Source organism: Protomyctophum parallelum, assembly GCF_964188405.1.
Source record: "Protomyctophum parallelum genome assembly, chromosome: 1".
NCBI classification, from domain to species: domain Eukaryota; kingdom Metazoa; phylum Chordata; class Actinopteri; order Myctophiformes; family Myctophidae; genus Protomyctophum; species Protomyctophum parallelum.
In genome coordinates, this window is record NC_139697.1 from 22,048,581 (window position 1) to 22,066,455 (window position 17,875).

The 17,875-nt window shown below is 42.8% G+C and overlaps 1 protein-coding gene across 3 annotated transcripts in view; it reads left to right on the top strand.

Annotated features, from left to right (window-relative positions):
• The window catches only part of LOC310858054 (serine/threonine-protein phosphatase 6 regulatory ankyrin repeat subunit A-like), a 68,086-nt gene that overhangs the window by 33,916 nt on the left and 16,295 nt on the right, over positions 1-17,875 (top strand). For 2 of the 3 annotated variants that reach the window (XM_083764107.1, XM_083764105.1), the window contains exons 7-18: positions 1,759-1,901; positions 2,494-2,601; positions 2,719-2,823; positions 8,268-8,346; positions 8,984-9,098; positions 9,999-10,081; positions 10,690-10,753; positions 10,919-10,987; positions 12,363-12,503; positions 14,009-14,120; positions 15,002-15,028; positions 16,434-16,508. In XM_083764107.1, coding sequence (XP_083620233.1) covers positions 1,759-1,901; positions 2,494-2,601; positions 2,719-2,823; positions 8,268-8,346; positions 8,984-9,098; positions 9,999-10,081; positions 10,690-10,753; positions 10,919-10,987; positions 12,363-12,503; positions 14,009-14,120; positions 15,002-15,028; positions 16,434-16,508 — 1,121 coding nt within the window. Of the gene's footprint in view, positions 1-1,758; positions 1,902-2,493; positions 2,602-2,718; positions 2,824-8,267; positions 8,347-8,983; positions 9,099-9,923; positions 10,082-10,689; positions 10,754-10,918; positions 10,988-12,362; positions 12,504-14,008; positions 14,121-15,001; positions 15,029-16,433; positions 16,509-17,875 lie in introns of all 3 variants that reach the window. The other variant, XM_083764106.1, reaches the window with a different exon arrangement.

Sequence of the window (17,875 nt, forward strand, 5' to 3'; positions counted from 1 at the left end):
TGGTGGGCGGTGACGTCACAGAGTGCGTTCAGTGGGCCTTATTTACGAACGACCACAGCTGTGACGCATTCACACGAATCACACCGGACGACCCCAGCTTCAGGGTAGGGTCGCTCAGTGAGGGCACTCGGAGTCTGCACACCCGGTGCGCAGCGCACTGGATTTTCGAACGACAACGCACCGAGTGCACTGAATAAAGGGGCGCATTTCCGAACGCACCCATAGTCTCTTCGATCGTTTTCATTTAGTTTCAGTCGCATTTTAGTCACCTGGAATGTTTTAGCGTTGGTCTAGTTTTACTCGACTAAACATCATAAGATTTTAGTCGACTAAATCTACAGTTGATTTAGTCGAAGAAAATGTATTTTGGCGGGCCTTGAAGCCGCCATAATGAAGCCGCCACTTGATGAAAATAGTCGATCTACAAGCCCACGTTGTGAGCTTGTAGATTGTTTATTTTCAGCATGCAACTAATTGTAAAATGACTTATAGCGGATCTCTTGTCCACTAGTCCCTTCCTAACATTTCAGTATAGTTGTTATTTGTTGACAAAATTGTTTTTAGTTTTTAGTCATCGTAGCTTAGTTTTCATTTAGTTTCCATTTGGTTTTCGTCAGTGGAAAAGGGTAGTCTTAGGGCCGATTCATACTCCTATTTTACCGCTGTTTCGGCGCTGTAGTGCTGAAATGATTTCGGCTCGTCAGAAACTTTCAGTAGCACCGAAGAGCCGACTTTAGGACGGTACCCACCCCCCCCCCCAACTTTGACCACGGAGAGAGCCACTATATTTCCACATTGATATACTGTCGTATCAAAAATACTACAAGCTCAAAATGTGTCGTACTTGGGGATGGAGCTCGTTAATGTTTTATTGATAACGAGCACCTTATCGATCAGGCTTGTCGAGCCGGGTTCTTATCGAGCCCACTATCGAGCATTCTCTATTATTTTGTGGAAAGACGGCAGACAATAAATTCTGAACAGAACTAATATATTTTACTAGGGCCTTCTAATACAGTACTTTTCTAACAGACGGAAGGCAATTGACCTTTTTTTTACTGATAAAATAATATTAAAGAAACCGTTAACTGGTTAATTAATATGCGTACCATCACTTTAACCCATTCTATACGGGAACCCATTTTGGTGTTAGCATCATGTTATGCTTTAGCTATTGAAAAATAGCAGATCTACAAGCTCATAGCGCGCCACCGAGTGGCGTGCTACGAGCTTGTAGGTCTGCTATTTTTGAAAAATCGAAGAGCGACTGACATAGAAGACATTTTTTAGAATCTGATCTCAGGTCAGAATGAAAACTGTCAGGATGTAGAAGACATTCTTAGAATCTGATCTCAGGTCAGAATGGGTTAAAAGCGTAATTTTGTTCACCCGGACAGTGCTGGTTGGCAGGTATCAATACACTTTTAGACCGTCAGGTTTGTGCCAGCATGGATGATTACATTTATTTCTTGATCGCCTCTTGTTTCAACGTGACGTCATATGGGCTAAGCTCGATAACAGGCTTGTTAAGCCCAAATCTTATTGATAACGGGTACTCGATAAGCTTGTTATTGGAATATGTGTAGGTGAATGTAAGGACAACATGAATGTATGCACTGTGCAGGTAGACGGACATCCTTCAGTCTACATGTCTGATTTCCCCACACTCCTCATACCATGCAAGTGCTCTCTGACCCTTCATGGCGTGAATAAAATGAATGACGTTGTTGTATAAACGTGTGTGAAACGGTCTCTCAGGTCACCTGGAGGTGGTGAAGCTGCTGGTGTCCGGCGGAGCGGAGGTGGACTGCAGGGATAAGAAGATGTACACGCCGCTGCACGCCGCTGCCTCCAGTGGCATGAACAGCACGGTGCGCTACCTGCTGGGCCTGGGTGTCCAGGTCAGAACACACGCACGCACGCACGCATGCACGCACACAGGTCTCTCAACCTTTTTCACGTGCAGTAATGGTCTGTTTAAAGGTCTTTTTTTGGGGGGAAGGGGGGTGTGTGTGGGGGGGGGGTAGTTCTGAGCTCAATTTCACCCAAAAAAAACTGAACTTTCAACATTCAGTAGATTTTCTGTGGTCTGGGGTTTTCTGGCTCAAACAAGTGCTCTGATTTGCCTGTGGAGTGTGAGGTAAGAATGTCACTGTTGAGGGATTTTGCCTGTTTTCATTGCGGCTCAAAAGGCGTCAGAACACACGGAGAAAACCCCAGACCACAGAAAATCCACTGAATTCTCAAAGTTCAGGTTGTGTGGGTGTAATTGAGGCCATAAAAACCTAAAAGAAAAACCAAATAACAATGGATTTCATGAAACACATTTTTTCGTGTGTGTGTGTGTGTGTGTGTGTGTGTGTGTGTGTGTGTGTGTGTGTGTGTGTGTGTGTGTGTGTGTGTGTGTGTGTGTGTGTGTGTGTGTGTGTGTGTGTGTGTGTGTGTGTGTGTGTGTGTGTGTGTGTGTGTGTGTGTGTGTGTGTGCGTGCGCAGATCAACGTGGCGAACGGCTACGGTAACACAGCGCTCCACGTGGCGTGTTACAACGGTCAAGACGTGGTGGTCAATGAACTCCTGGAGGCTGGAGCCAGTGTCAACCAGGTAACGCTGTCGATGGCACATTTCCATTGTTAGCTTTACTTTACTTTGTAATAGTTTCCATTTAAGTGTTCGTTTCAATGAGAGGGGCTTCTCTGAATTTTCCCCGTGTTTTCTCAGGTCAATGAGAGGGGCTTCTCTGCGCTCCATTTTGCCTCCTCTTCGCGCCAGGGGGCGCTGTGTCAGGAGCTGCTGCTGGCCAACGGAGCTCATGTCAACATTAGAGTGGGTACCTTCACTGTCCTGTGTGTGTGTGTGTGTGTGTGTGTGTGTGTGTGTGCGCGCGTGTGTGTGTGTTGATTTTGTCGGCTAATGCTATGACAGAAAAATGTTCGTCGACTTTTCACTGACGAAAAAACTAAGCTACGATGACGTCGTAAACTAAGACTAAATATATTGACAATTTCGTCAAGAAATAAAAATGACACTAAAATGTGAAAAAAATGAAAATAGAGAGATAGTCAGGTAGTCGACGAACAATTTTCCGCCATAGTTTCAGTTGACGAAATCAACACTGACGGGCACAAATCTCTGTCTGGAAGCATGCCCTAATGATAATAACGACAATGCATTCAGGGGAATTGCTCCATGTAGCTCATGGCAGTGTAGCGTGCCATCTGATATCGTCTCTGTCGTCCGCCCTCTCCCATTCATTCACATTCATTTACCCCAAAAGCGATTGTCCAATGCCAATCCAAATAGTTTAGCAACTGTTGCTATGCAGGTCAAGCTTTCGCCACCTCATAGCTGGCAGTGTTATTTTGCATGGCTGTGTTGTTGAACATAAAGAGAACAGGTGATGGCAATAATACTAATTGTAGTCTTACCGTGCAACATGAAAACTCCTGTCCGGTGGTTGTTAAAAGTTGATTTCTCCCTCTGTCATGTCCTCGTATTTCTAGTTTATTTATTGGGAGAAGGACAGCTTGTCTTGTCTCCTGCTAACGTGCCTATTGGACAAGGAAGGGTTGGGGGAGGGACATTTCTCCCTGCAGATTCTGCATGTTACAGAGAAATTATTATTCAGTCCTTGTGTTGAAACTGTCGATTATATTTCTATCACAGTCAGAGGTTGCTGTTTGAAATGTAAGTGTTGGGGGTTTTCTCTGGCCCAAACACTTTGTGTGATTTCTCGTGCTTTAATATGGTTGTGAACTCAGTTCAGTGTGGAGAACGTATAGCTGTTCGTTTTGGAAATGTCTATGAAAGTCAGTGTTGTTTTTTACAGCAAATTTAGATTTAAATTTTAGCTACATTTTGATCACCTGGAATGTTTTAGTGTATAGTCTAGTTTTAGTCAACTAAATCTACAGTTGATGTATTTGGCTAAATCGTTTTTTTGGCGGGCCTTGATGGCGTCATAACGGCTGATTTTACACTTGCTGAAAATAGCCGATCTTCAAGCTCACAACTTGTGTTGTGAGCTTGAAGATCTCCTATTTTCAGCATGCAACCAAGTGTAAAATGACTTGTGTCTTTTACCTTTACTGGATCTTTGTCTACCAGTCCCTTCCTAACGTTTTAGTCTAGTTTGTATTTGTCAACGAAATTGTCAGAATATTTAGTCATAGTTTTAGTCATCATGGCTTAGTTTTTATTTCGTATTTATTCTGTTTTAAAACGGTATAGTCGAGGAACATTTTTCGTCATAGTCTTAGTGACACTAGATGAAAGTACAGTCTGTACCAATCCATGGTTTTTGCGGCCCGGCCGTGTGGTACCGCAAGAGCTGATCAAACCTGTCTACGCCCCTATGTGCATGTTTTACTCCTTAGAATGCATCAAGAACACAGGCACCATCAGGGACTATGAACTTTAAAACCGTTTTCGCATTTTTAATTCACTGATAAATTCATTATTAACTTATAATTTGTTAAATTGGAAAAAGGGCTTCGTTAAGACCTCCATATTATTATGGTCAATGCCTGTGTGAAAAGTGGGAGCGATTGGTGCAGGCGGTGAGGAGATACGGCGGTGTCTCAGACAGACAGACATTGACTGAATTATAGTACAAGTAAGACGCGGGAAGCGAACGCAGCTCGTAAATTGCAATAACAACAATTCGAATAAATTACGTACTTTTTTTTTCTGTTTAGTTAGTAATTTTTTTTAAAGTTTTCTACTGTGTGTGTGTGTGTGTGTGTGTGTGTGTGTGTGTGTGTGTGTGTGCTACAGCTGCGCCCTCTGGTGGCGGGCGGGTGGTGTCACAGCGGGACAGACACACACAGACATGATCTGCAGGGTCTCATAGTTAGTGCTCATTACATTTTGGATAGCTTACACAACAATATAATACTTTCTTTTTTCCATTATATAAAAAAAACGTGTAATATAAACGTCAGGGATTTTCTCGAAAATATAGCTTTATTGAAGCATTTCAGATGGCTTGCGCAACAATACGTGAACTTCATTCTTTGTTTTCATTTTAACGACGGCTAATACTAAGTAAGTAAGTAGCCTTGGGAAGCATGTGGCCCATATAGGTCAGGAGTCTTATCTCCTGTTTCTGTAGCATGAGGCGGCTTGATGTACCAGCAAAGTGCACCCCCTGCACAGCATGACGCTAGAATGTCACAGAGAGTACAGACATACTCACTATCATTGAAATGATATTGATAGTGTACATCCAGTATTTCACAGTATTCTCAAAGATGAAACACGCTCTGGATTAAGACGGTCTGCTTAAATGCCTGAATTGTAAAAAAAGGGGACCCAAAAGAAATTGCAATAGTAATCGTTCAAGATTTTTTTATGATCCTCGGGGTGAATGGACCAGTGAATGGACCAGTACTGCCCCTGGCCCAATTACTGGTCTCGCTCTCTCCACACGTTAAGAGAGAGAAAGCTGTACTTTCAGTTTCAAATCTGTCCTTCCTTTGAGTGGATCGATCTCTGCCTGGAAATCCAGCTCATCATCCCAGTCTCTTCTGATAATGTTTAACCCATTCTGAAAGGCAACCCATTTTTGTGTTTTTTTTTTTTTTTCACTTTATTTTTATTGATGAAAAGACAGACAAAAAAGGACAATACGGGGAAAAAAATAACAAAAGGAGGAAGACAAAAAACAAGGCTGCATTTGTCATATTACAAGATACATTAATTGAAATCCTCTTGCATTATCGCTAGGCTGAGAAGAAGAGATCCCACTTTTCCCACTTTTTTATAGAACTTATCCTCTTGTAGTCTAAGTATGAAAGTTTTTCCATAACATACAGTTCCTCAGTAATCCAATGTTCTTTCGTTGGTGGGTCCTGTTGGTACCAGCGTTGTGTGATCGCTTTCTTACTTGTTGCTAAGAGGATCTTGATTAAATATTTATCATGTATTAGAAACTCTTCAGGGATATTTCCCAGCAATAAAAAGTCTGAGGTATCTTAAAACACAGAATGGTCTCCAAGGTGGAGTGGATATCCTGCCAGCATTTCTGAATTTTAGGACAAGTCCAGAATATATGAGTGTGGCCCGCCTCCTTGTGGCCACACTGTCTCCAGCATGGCTGTTCTGTTTTCAATTGTCTTGACTTAATTTGAGGTGTAATAAAAAAATCTCATTAGGTTCTTCCAACAGAATTCCCTCCACATTCTTGAGTTGGTGGACGTAATTTGTGTTTTGCACATTATTTACCCATTCCTCTGTAGTGATGGTAATCCAATTATTTTTTCCCAATTAGTTTTAATGTACTAACTGTGGAGTTGGCCCTATAGCTGAAACCAAGGCATTGTATACACTAGACACTGCTATTTTAGACTCCTGTTTATATGCCTGAATAAAAACCTGAATGAGATCGTTTGAGGCCACCGGCTCGGAAGCTTTCACCTCCCCCATGAAGCAGAGATTAATATTGGGTGCATTTTGCAGCCCAAAACTCAGTTTATAGTTAAGGGACGCAATAAAACAACGACCTCTGCATCCAAGGGATGCACTACTGTACTACTGTACTGGTTTCTATTCTAGTTTATTTTGCTAGCTTTAGTTATAATAATCATTTCTTCTTCTGTTTTCTACATGAATATAACCACATTATAACCATATACATTTTAATTGGAGTTACATGCTGCAATTTAAAAAAATTACAAATATGACTCCTAACGTCGTTGAAGTGGGACTCATAAAATGTCCCTGGGACTCATCTAAAAGACCATCCCTGCATCCCGGGACTCATTACATTGAAAACCTATAGTTACATCACTGATGAAGTACTTGAAGGTATCTAAATACATATCTATATGTATCTATACACATACATACACATATTTTTCAATTGTTCAAAATTCAAAAACACATTGCCATTCGTGGCAGTACTGCAAAAGGAAAAACCATACCGAGCCCATCGCCTGAAGGTTTGATCATACACACCAGGTTTAAACTCTGGATCGTTAAGCGAGCCACCTCAACACCCTGATTGTCCTCTCCATTCTGAACTGTTTCACCACTTTGGACCAGATATTTAAAGTAAATATTGTGAATGGGTCTAAAATATAATCGTAGGACTTAGCCTGATCTTTATTCCCAATTAAAGTCTGAATAGGGATGTTGATTGAATTAATCTTCCAGAGCTTTCCATTTTGCCTCACATTCATCATCACGCCAACATATTAAAGGTCTTAATTGTGACGCATAATAGTAATCCCGGAAGGGATTGTCCCCCTCTTTCCCATTTTGGTGTTTTAAGCATTATGTTATGCTTTAGCTGTTGGAAGAATAGCAGATCTGCAAGCTCATAGCGCAGCTTGTAGGTCTGCTATTCTTTTTTAATCGTGAAAATGTGGCGCAAATCTTTATATATATTCTTTCACAGCAAACGTTTTAAGCTCAAATCTTTGCTTCTGTCCCTGAAACAACAACAGACGGGGGTCGGCGGCCAATTTCATATATTTTTGGGGGTCCTTGACATGAAATAGTTTGAGAACCACTGACATAGAAACATAGGTTTTTCGGGTCTCAATGGGTTAATTTTGTTTTCATACAGCGCATCTTGCATCACCAAAGAAAGCAATTATTCAGCTGTCAATTTTGATGAGTCATTGTTGCTTCTCAAGATTTGTTTTGCTTTAATATTGTTTTCATACAGCGCATCTTGCATCACCAAAGAGAGCAATTATTCAGCTGTCAATTTTGATGAGTCATTGTTGCTTCTCAAGATTTGTTTTGCTTTAATATTGTTTTCATACAGCGCATCTTGCATCACCAAAGAGAGCAATTATTCAGCTGTTCATTTTGATGAGTCATTGTTGCTTCTCAAGGTGTGTTTTACTTTAATCAGCAGGCATCACAAAGCTGCTACCAATACACCGGCAAACATTTTGACTACAGATGCATTATACATACAGTATTTAAACGTTTGTGTATTTAAGTTATGTTGTGCCCATCGTTTTGTGTCATGCTGAATGCATTTTTTTTTTTGCTTGACTCTCTCTCTTGAGGCTAAACCCAACCAATATGGTATTCTTGGAACCAATACCAATTGTGATATATTCCATTTGCCAAAAAAAACCCCCAAAAGATTATTCATCTGAACATTTCTAACCCTAGTGCTGAAATGAGTACTGCACTCAAACCACAATCCCTTTTCTCTGCACGCTGTCAAAAACACGCTCCGTCCTTTGCTCGGGTCTGTGTCAAACTGTCATTTCTGTCTCGTTTTCCCTGTCCTTCTTCTCTCTCTCCAGAGTAAGGATGGCAAGACTCCCCTCCACATGGCTGCTGCCGAAGGCAGGTTCTCTCGCTCGCAAGCCCTCATTACAAATGGTGAGCCTTCTGGCGTGCGTGCGTGTGTGCGTGTGTGTGTGTGTGTGTGTGGTGAGGCACCCACAGATGGCAGGTCTGTCTCGGGGTCAACTGTTCATTGCCTTGCTCTTATTTCCAACCCTCTTCCTGTAATGAATGTACAATATTATTACCTTTGGATGTGTGATTTTCATGAATGGTATTATTAATATGTCCCAGTGCTGCCTTGATGCATGGCCTTAATATGTGTGTGTGTGTGTGTGTGTGTGTGTGTGTGTGTGTGTGTGTGTGTGTGTGTGTGTGTGTGTGTGTGTGTGTGTGTGTGTGTGTGTGTGTGTGTGTGTGTGTGTGTGTGTGTGTGTGTGTGTGTGTGTGTGTGTGTGTGTGTGTGTGTGTGTGTGTGTGTGTGTGTGTGTGTGTGTGTGTGTGTGTGTGTGTGTGTGTGTGTGTGTGTGTGTGTGTGTGTGTGTGTGTGTGTGTGTGTGTGTGTGTGTGTGTGTGTGTGTGTGTGTGTGTGTGTGTGTGTGTGTGTGTGTGTGTGTGTGTGTGTGTGTGTGTGTGTGTGTGTGTGTGTGTGTGTGTGTGTGTGTGTGTGTGTGTGTGTGTGTGTGTGTGTGTGTGTGCGCGTGCGTGCGTGCGTGCGCGCGCGTGTGTGAAGGAGCGGAGGTTGACTGTGAGGACAAGAGTAAAAACACAGCCCTTCACATCGCTGCTCGCTACGGCCACGAGCTCATAATCACCACACTACTCAACCACGGAGCACTCACCACCAGGTACCGTAATATTACAGTACTGCTGTAATATTACAGCAGTACTGAAAAGGTTTGGGAACCACTGCTGTAATATTACAGCAGTGGTTCACAAACCTTTTCATGTCAAGGGCCCCCAAATTTACACTAATTAGTCTATAGACCCCCATTTAATGGCATTTCTATCTTCTAAATTTAACCCTGAGAATGTCTCAGAGCGCCGCCGCACTTTTAAATTTTCAACGGCGAGCACCTTTTAGTTGGAAACTGCCAGTCAAGAAGTAAAGAAATGTCCCGCGATTGTCATTTAATCCACCCGAAGCATACTTTTTGTAACCGAAGGATCATATCAGAGAAATGAGCCGCAAATCAAGCTTGTTTTTGGTCTAAAAAGAAGAATCCGAGATATTACCGTTCTAAAACCTGTGGGGCAGCATAAGACAGCGGAAATTCCATTTCCGGGTTTTGTTTTCGTTGTTTTTTCCCCCCCACCGCATCGGAACCGGAGTGTTATGAGCGCGTACAGGACACCATTGATCACGGTCCGTAATCAATTGATATTTAAAAAAGCGTGAAAAGGCGATGTCGGCGCCCGGGGGCCTTTGGAAAACAGGCGTCAAAAGGCGCCCAATAACTGCGTTTAATTTGTATTGCTTTTGTTATTAAAGCTTTTGTCAAACAAAATCTCACATGAATAGTATGACTAATATAAATCCTAAATACAGACTAATGTATGGGTGCAGCAGTGGCGTTTTTTTGTCCTTGAGCTTTGCTGCTGGTGTCCTGTGGGGATGTTTGTGACCGGACTGTGTGTGTGTGTGTGTGTGTGTGTGGGGGGGGGGGGGGTAGGTTTGTGACCGTCCCTCTGTATGGGGGGGAGGTTTGTGACGGTCCCTCTGTGTATGTCTCGTCTCTCTCCCCTAGGAGAGGAGTTCATGGGATGTTTCCACTGCACCTGGCAGCTCTCAGTGGCTTCTCCGATTGCTGCCGGAAGCTGCTGACCTCAGGTCACCACACGCGCACACACACACACACACACAAGGTGCTGCCAGACTTACTAAATAGCTGCGCGCGCAGCTTCTTTTTCCGGGTTTTTAGACAGCTGGTGGATGGAAAAAGAAGCTCCACTTCCGCGGACGACTTGCGCGACGGCCAGATTCCCGGAAACGCTCTCCTCCGCGTCAGTTGTCCGCGGAGGTGGAGCTTAATTTCCATCCACCAGCTGTCTAAAAACCTGAGCACAGCTTCTTCTGTCCGCGGCTGTCGGCCGTTTTAGGCGCTTAGGTGTGGAAACGGTGTCACACACACACACACTCACACACATCCACTCTTTTTTTTTTTTTTTTAAGATATTTTTTTGCGGCTTACGCCTTTTATTGATTTTTGAAGGGACAGACAGTAGGCTGACAGGAAACGGGAGAGAGATGGGGGGATGACATGCAGTAAAGGCCGTGTCGGGTCCGGGAGTCGAACCCGCGGCACACTGCGACTGGATTACCAGTCCGGTGCCCAGACCGTTACGCTACGGCCTGGGCCCACACACATCCACTCTTAGAGAATTATACTCGGCTGCCATTACTAACTGACATCATGAACCAATGTTGTATCTGTTCAGACTTGGACATAGACTCTTCTGACGACTCTGGAAGAACCTGTCTCCACGCGGCGGCAGCTGGCGGGTGAGTGTGTTTCTTCTACACCACAAAATGCTCTCGAGCGTTCAAAAAAGCTGTCATGCCAATTCACTCCCCACACATCATCTACTGTACAATGTACAATTTTCCTCAAGTCTTTTGCCAACGCCAACTATATGGTTTTTAATCGTTATATGATTATTATACCAGGAACCTGGAGTGTCTGAACCTGCTGCTGAACACAGGAGCCGACTTCAATAGGAAAGACCACTTTGGGAGGTGAGGTTTAAAACCCATTTTGGACGGGTATCCCTTTTGGTGTTAGCATTATGTTATGCTTTAGCTATTGAAAAATAGCAGATCTACAAGCTCATAGCGCGCCACCGAGTGGCGCGCTACGAGCTTGTAGGTCTGCTATTTTTGAAAAATCAAAGAACATAGACATAGAAATATAGCTTTTTCAGAAAACTGTCATTTTCAAACAGACATTTTTAGAATCTTATCTCAGTTCAAAATGGGTTAAGGCTGTGAACTAGATATTTTTTCTGCTGATATTGGCAGTATCAGTATTATTATTACTATTATTTATGTATTTATTTATTTATTTTCAGTTACTTGCGGTACTTGCAGTACTTTTTGCCCAGTCGGTATCAACTCACGTTTTCTAGCCAATGCATAACCGTTCTGCATTCGAGGTAACTGTTGGTTCTAATTAAGCAATATTACACGAGAGGGTGTTCTTTATCGCCATTAATTATTTTTGCGCCAGGTCAAGCATATATATATATATATATGCGGACCCTGCCGCTAGGGGATGTTATTTGCTAGGTCCGTATATATACAGACCCCAGCGTATACTCGGTGTATTTAAAGGTATATTCAGTGATTTCACTCAAAAAACCTCGTTTTTGGCTGGGACCCAAAGCCTTTCATCCAATCAGGATAGAGAGCCAAAAACGAAACCTAAGGTTTTTTGACCCCCAGGGGTTAACTGGGGACAGGGAGGAACTCCTTATATGGTCAGCACACTCTATAGTAGAGAGGATTATCACAACAAAACAAAAAAATAAGTGATATTTGAATTAAGTGAAATCACTGAATATACCTTTAATGGTTGAGCCCCACAGCAGTTTTTAAAGGACAACTTTAGTTTTTTTCAACCAAGGTTCATGTTTTAGGTTATTAGAGAAAGTAAAAGATGAGTGTTCATTTTTTTTTCCATTTGCTGCTTTCTTTCGTTTTAGGGATTTTAGCTCTTTTTGACAATAAAATATGCTTTTTTTTTCTTTTTACAATATTTTATGGTGATTTTTTTTTTTTTATTATTTACTATAGTACTAATAAACCCCAGGGAATTACATCTGCCCCCCCCACCCCACCCGGTATGACTGTAGGCTATACGGTGCTGCGTTGCTACTTGGCTATCGTGTCATGACTCTTTAGTCGACTGGTTAACGTACGTGCCTTTGGAATGGGGAACCCGGGTTCGCCTCCCAGCCGAGGCTGCATGATGTTGCAGCTAAATGCTCGGCGTGTGAAATTGATTGACTTCTGGTCAATTGGCTGGGTCATCAATATCAACACCAGCTACTCTGTACTTTGTGGTGTCCCAGTGAGTGAGAACTAATGGTTTGACCATCCATCCCCCCCCCAGGACACCACTCCACTATGCCTCGGCCAACTGCAACTACCAGTGTGTCTTTGCCCTGGTGGGCTCCGGCGCCAGTGTCAACGAGGTGGACCAGAGAGGCTGCAGCCCCCTGCACTACACCGCCGCGGCCGACACGGAGGGAAAGTAAGCCTTCACTCGGTGGTGGTGGGGAAAAGTAACTCTATTGTTCTACTTAAAACCCATTCTGGGCCGGGAACCCCTTTTGGTGTTTTAACTAAGCATTATGCTATGCTTTAGCTATTGAAAAATAGCAGATCTACAAGCTCATAGGTGGCGCGCTACGAGCTTGTAGGTCTGCTATTTTTGAAAAATCGAAAAGAACGACTGACATAGAAACATAGCTTTTTCAGAAAACTGTCAGGATGTAGAGAAGACATTTTTAGAATCTGATCTGGGGTCAAAATGGGTTGATAAAATGAGTATTAGTAACTAACTACATTCCAAGTGACTAAAACTAAATTAAAACTATTCAAGAGATGACTATGACTAAATGAAAATCAAAAATTGCCGTCAAAATCAACACTGCGCTGTGGAGATGGACACAGCCGAGGGATAACAGCAGAGAGAGAGAGAGGTGGGGGCGAACCAAGCTCCCCAGTAAGGCTATCCAACGTTGAAGCTGCCACTACCACCTACTGGCGCAAAGTGGAACTGCAGCTCTTTCATGGAGGTGGACGGATGTTCATGACGTCACGTTGTGTCAGCCCCCGGAACTCAAATGTGAGGTCCGGGGGCTAGGCAGGTCCGGGGGCTAGGCTATAGGCTAAACTTCCGCTCGCTCGAGCCATTGAGTTATAATTGCAACAAAAACAAACAGACAAGGCCCAGGCCGTAGCGTAACGGTCTGGGCACCGGACTGGTAATCCAGTCGCAGTGTGCCGCGGGTTCGACTCCCGGACCCGACACGGCCTTTACTGCATGTCATCCCCCCATCTCTCTCCCGTTTCCTGTCAGCCTACTGTCTGTCCCTTCAAAAATCAATAAAAGGCGTAAGCCGCAAAAAAAAATCTTAAAAAAAAAAAAAAAAAAAAAAAAAACAGACAAAATATAGGCTAGTAAGACTGCATGATATATCGAACATGTACCTTCATCAGAGTGGAGAATATACTGCAAGTATAAATCAAGTTGAGCAAAGCCACTCTTCTCTGCCCCTCTCTCTGATAGACACAGTTAAAGATCGCTTGTTAAGTGCCTGCCAGACAGACAGAGAGTGTAGACTAGTGAACTGAACGTTTTCTGTTTATATCAAGTACTTCATACCAGCCCCTTATATGCAACTACTTCTCCCCAAATCCAAATGGATTTCATGTTCCATCCTGAATGGCAGTATAACTAGCATACAATGAGAACTGAGAAGATCTCCACAAAGGTTTACTCATCAAAACTGATTATAAAACTGTAACCATCAAAGCATGCACTCAACATATAATGGTTATGTGACCATGGCATGTGCATAATATAAAATCTTAATCTTAATCTCTTATTTTTTTGGGGGGGGGGGGTCAATTAATCGATTGTTAATCGGCAGAGCTGTCGATTATTCGATTTGGCTGATGGTCACTTTCTGGCATCCCTAGTCCTGGTTTGGGGTGAGAAGAACTCATTTTGTTTTCTCCGTTTCCCTCCAGGTGTCTGGAGTACCTCCTGAGGAACGACGCTAACCCAGGAATACGAGACGGACAGGGCTACACCCCGGTGCACTACGCCTCCGCCTACGGACACATCCTCTGCCTGGAGCTGGTGGGGAACCGATAATGGAATGATGTTTAACCTATTCTGACCTGAGATCAGATTCTAAAAAATGTCTTCCACATCCTGACAGTTTTCCATTCTGACCTGAGATAAGATTCTAAAAATGTCTTCTATGTCAAGTCGCTCTTCGATTTTTTTCAAAAATAGCAGACCTACAAGCTTGTAGATCTGCTATTTTTCAATAGCTAAAGCACGACATAATGCTAACACCAAAATGGGTTCCCGCCCCAAAATGGGTTAACCCATTTAGGCCTGACCTCGAAACATTTAAAAGAAATCTTCTAAATCCTCCAGTTTTCTGAAATAAATATTTTCACGATTAAAAAAAAATAGCTAAATTATAACATAATGTCTCGGTGCCTCAGTGTCGCCTTATAGCTTTCAACCACTTTTAACTGTCATTTTAAACTTTTGGGGCTGTTGAATTTTTTTTTTTTTTTTAATCAAATCAAATCTTTGAATATATATTCTTTCACGGTGAACGTTTTTAACGTAAATATTTGATTACAGATAATTATTCTGGGGGTCCTTGACATGAACTTGTCCACTGAAACTGTCAGGATTTCGGAGACGTTTTATAGAATCAGGTCTAAATAGGCTAATACTAATTATAATGATTTATAACAACATATTTTCCGATGGGGGCTCCGCAGCCAAATACAGATAATTATTCCGGGGGTCCTTGACATGAACATGTCCACTGAAACTGTCAGGATTTCGAAGACGTTTTATAGAATCTGTTCTCCGGTCTAAATGGGCTAATACTAATTATAATGATTTATAAAAAAAACAATCCAGTGTGTAGTAATGTCCCCCTGCAAACAGCTGGTGTACTTAACAAGTATTTATTTTTTTCTTTTTACTTCCAGATGGCCGCTGAGACACCTCTTGATGTGGTAATGAATAGTATTCCTAACATTACATATTTCGTTAATTCAATAAAATAATTCAAAGTGAAACAATTTTTAAAAATAGATAAGGGGGGGGGACATGGTTAACATGGTTAACATGGTTAACTGTGGTTAACTGTGGTTAACTTAATGCGCTTTGTGGCAAGAGCCCCCTCTGCTGGTCAAAAATATGAGTGCAGTTATGATTCTGGATTTATTATACGAGGAGATAATCATGTTTAGTTAGTCGAGGGGGAATTTGGATGGTTACAGCAACCAGTAGCAGAATACTGGATGGTTACGGCAACCAGTAGCAGAATACTGGATGGTTACAGCAACCAGTAGCAGAATACTGGATGGTTACAGCAACCAGTAGCAGAATACTGGATGGTTACAGCAACCAGTAGCAGAATACTGGATGGTTACGGCAACCAGTAGCAGAATACTGGATGGTTACAGCAACCAGTAGCAGAATACTGGATGGTTACAGCAACCAGTAGCAGAATACTGGATGGTTACAGCACCCAGTAGCAGAATACTGAATGGTTACAGCAACCAGTAGCAGAATACTGGATGGTTACAGCAACCAGTAGCAGAATACTGGATGGTTACAGCACCCAGTAGCAGAATACTGAATGGTTACAGCAACCAGTAGCAGAATACTGAATGGTTACAGCAACCAGTAGCAGAATACTGGATGGTTACGGCAACCAGTAGCAGAATACTGGATGGTTACGGCAACCAGTAGCAGAATACTGGATGGTTACAGCAACCAGTAGCAGAATACTGGATGGTTACAGCAACCAGTAGCAGAATACTGGATGGTTACAGCAACCAGTAGCAGAATACTGGATGGTTACAGCAACCAGTAGCAGACTAGACGTGTACACACGTCCAACGACCCCGTCGGTTGGATTGCTTATGGCGTGCCCACACGTATGGTTTGAACCAGTTAATGACATAGTAAAATGTTGAAAATTAGTGGTATTCACCTGTTAAGCTACTAATATATAGACTGACGTAATTTAAGCGGGACATGTTTGGAATTTTGTAACAGCTGAAACCAATAATATATCAGTATTCTGATATTAACCTGTGTGCCGCATTAAGTGATGCGCCCCCCCCCCAGTTGCCCATGTCTGGTGTAGACTAAGAGGCTACCCGGTAATCAGAAGGCCACCGGTTCGCCTCCCGCCCCCTCCTGAAACAGAAACAGAATTTGCCCTGTGGGATTAACAAAGGTCGCATACCCCCCTGCTCCAAATTCCAATGTTAAAAATGCCGTGGAATTATAATTTGTTTGCTGCGAGGTTGTGCTTACACTGAACTACAGTATGTGAAGCGGAGTGTGACAGTTCTCATTATCGTGTGTGTGTGTGTGTGTGTGTGTGTGCGTGCGTGCCACTTTCAGCTTCTGGAGACTTCCGGCACAGACCTCCTGAATGATTCAGAGAGCCAGGCCCCGCTCAGCCCGCTCCACCTGGCGGTGAGTCGTCTCAGTGTTCCTCTACACAGCAGGGGGGGTTCTCAACCTTCTTTTGCCCGGGGACCCCCGGAAATGCTTCGGCAACGTCTCTGGACCCCCGCCCCGCCCCCTCCCGACCCCCCAATATGAATTGACTGCTACAATAACCTTAATAATAAGAGACAATACACCATAAATAAACCAGATATTTAAAAAAATGTGTCGATAAAATATAGCCGATCTACAAGCTCAAAACGTGTCGCATCGAGACGCGTTTTGAGCTTGTAGATCAGCAATTTTTTTGCTATAATATTTATTTGAATTGAAATCCTGAATAATTTGTTTCTACTTTTGAATTGGAATCCTGAAAACGACTTCAAATGTGTTTAGTTATAGCAGTCAAACACATTTAGTGCCGGAAGTGCATCAAAATAGAAGCTCCGGGGTGCCAGAGTTGTCTGATCGCTCTTATTCTGAAAGCCATGAACCGGAAACACTTTCCTAAAAAAGTTGACTTTACAAAGAGACCTCACATCCCCAATCATCTTAATCTATTTTTTTACGCTCCAAAAAACGTTCATATTTTGCGGGAGAGACTGATGAGGAGCAGAAATGAAGCGCCAGCATATCGATCCATTCATCACCACGGAGAGCGCCTTGGATTAGGAGATACGAGTCAACATGGGAGTCAATGACAAGCTAATTATTGCACTGAGCGTACGGAAAGCGAAAAGCGAAATGCCAAAAAAAAAAAGAAGGAAAAATTCGGAATATTCTTCTCTCGCCCTGCGTCGCTGGGACGTCGCTAGGACGTCCACAGACGTCGTAGGCACTAATATTTCGGGATCCTTATGACGGCCTCATGCGTCCTACGAACTGAAACGGTTAAGCTACTAATAATAGACTAAGTAATTAAAGCAGGTCATGTTTACATGTTTGGAATTAGAACAGCTGAAATCAATACTATATCAGTATTGTGATATTAACCTGTGGGACGCATTAAGTGAACACTGCACAGCTGTACATGCATGCTGTGATTTTCTCACATCTATCATACAGCCTTATACAACATGGTCATTCTTTTTTGCGGCACCTCTTGCTAATGTGTGTGACAGACTGACAGTGTTGTTTTTGGCAGCAATTATAGTTTAGTCATAGTCTTTAGGAATAAAACGTTTAGTTGTAGTCATATTTTAGTCCCCTCAAATGTTTCAGTGTTAGTCTAGATTTCGTTGATTTAACCCATTTTGGGGCGGGAACCCCTTTTGGTGTTTCAAGCATTCTGTTATACTTTAGCTATTGAAAAATAGCAGATCTGCAAGCTCCTAGCGCGCCACCGAGTGGCGCGCTACGAACTTGTAGGTCTGCTATTTTTGAAAAAACATAAA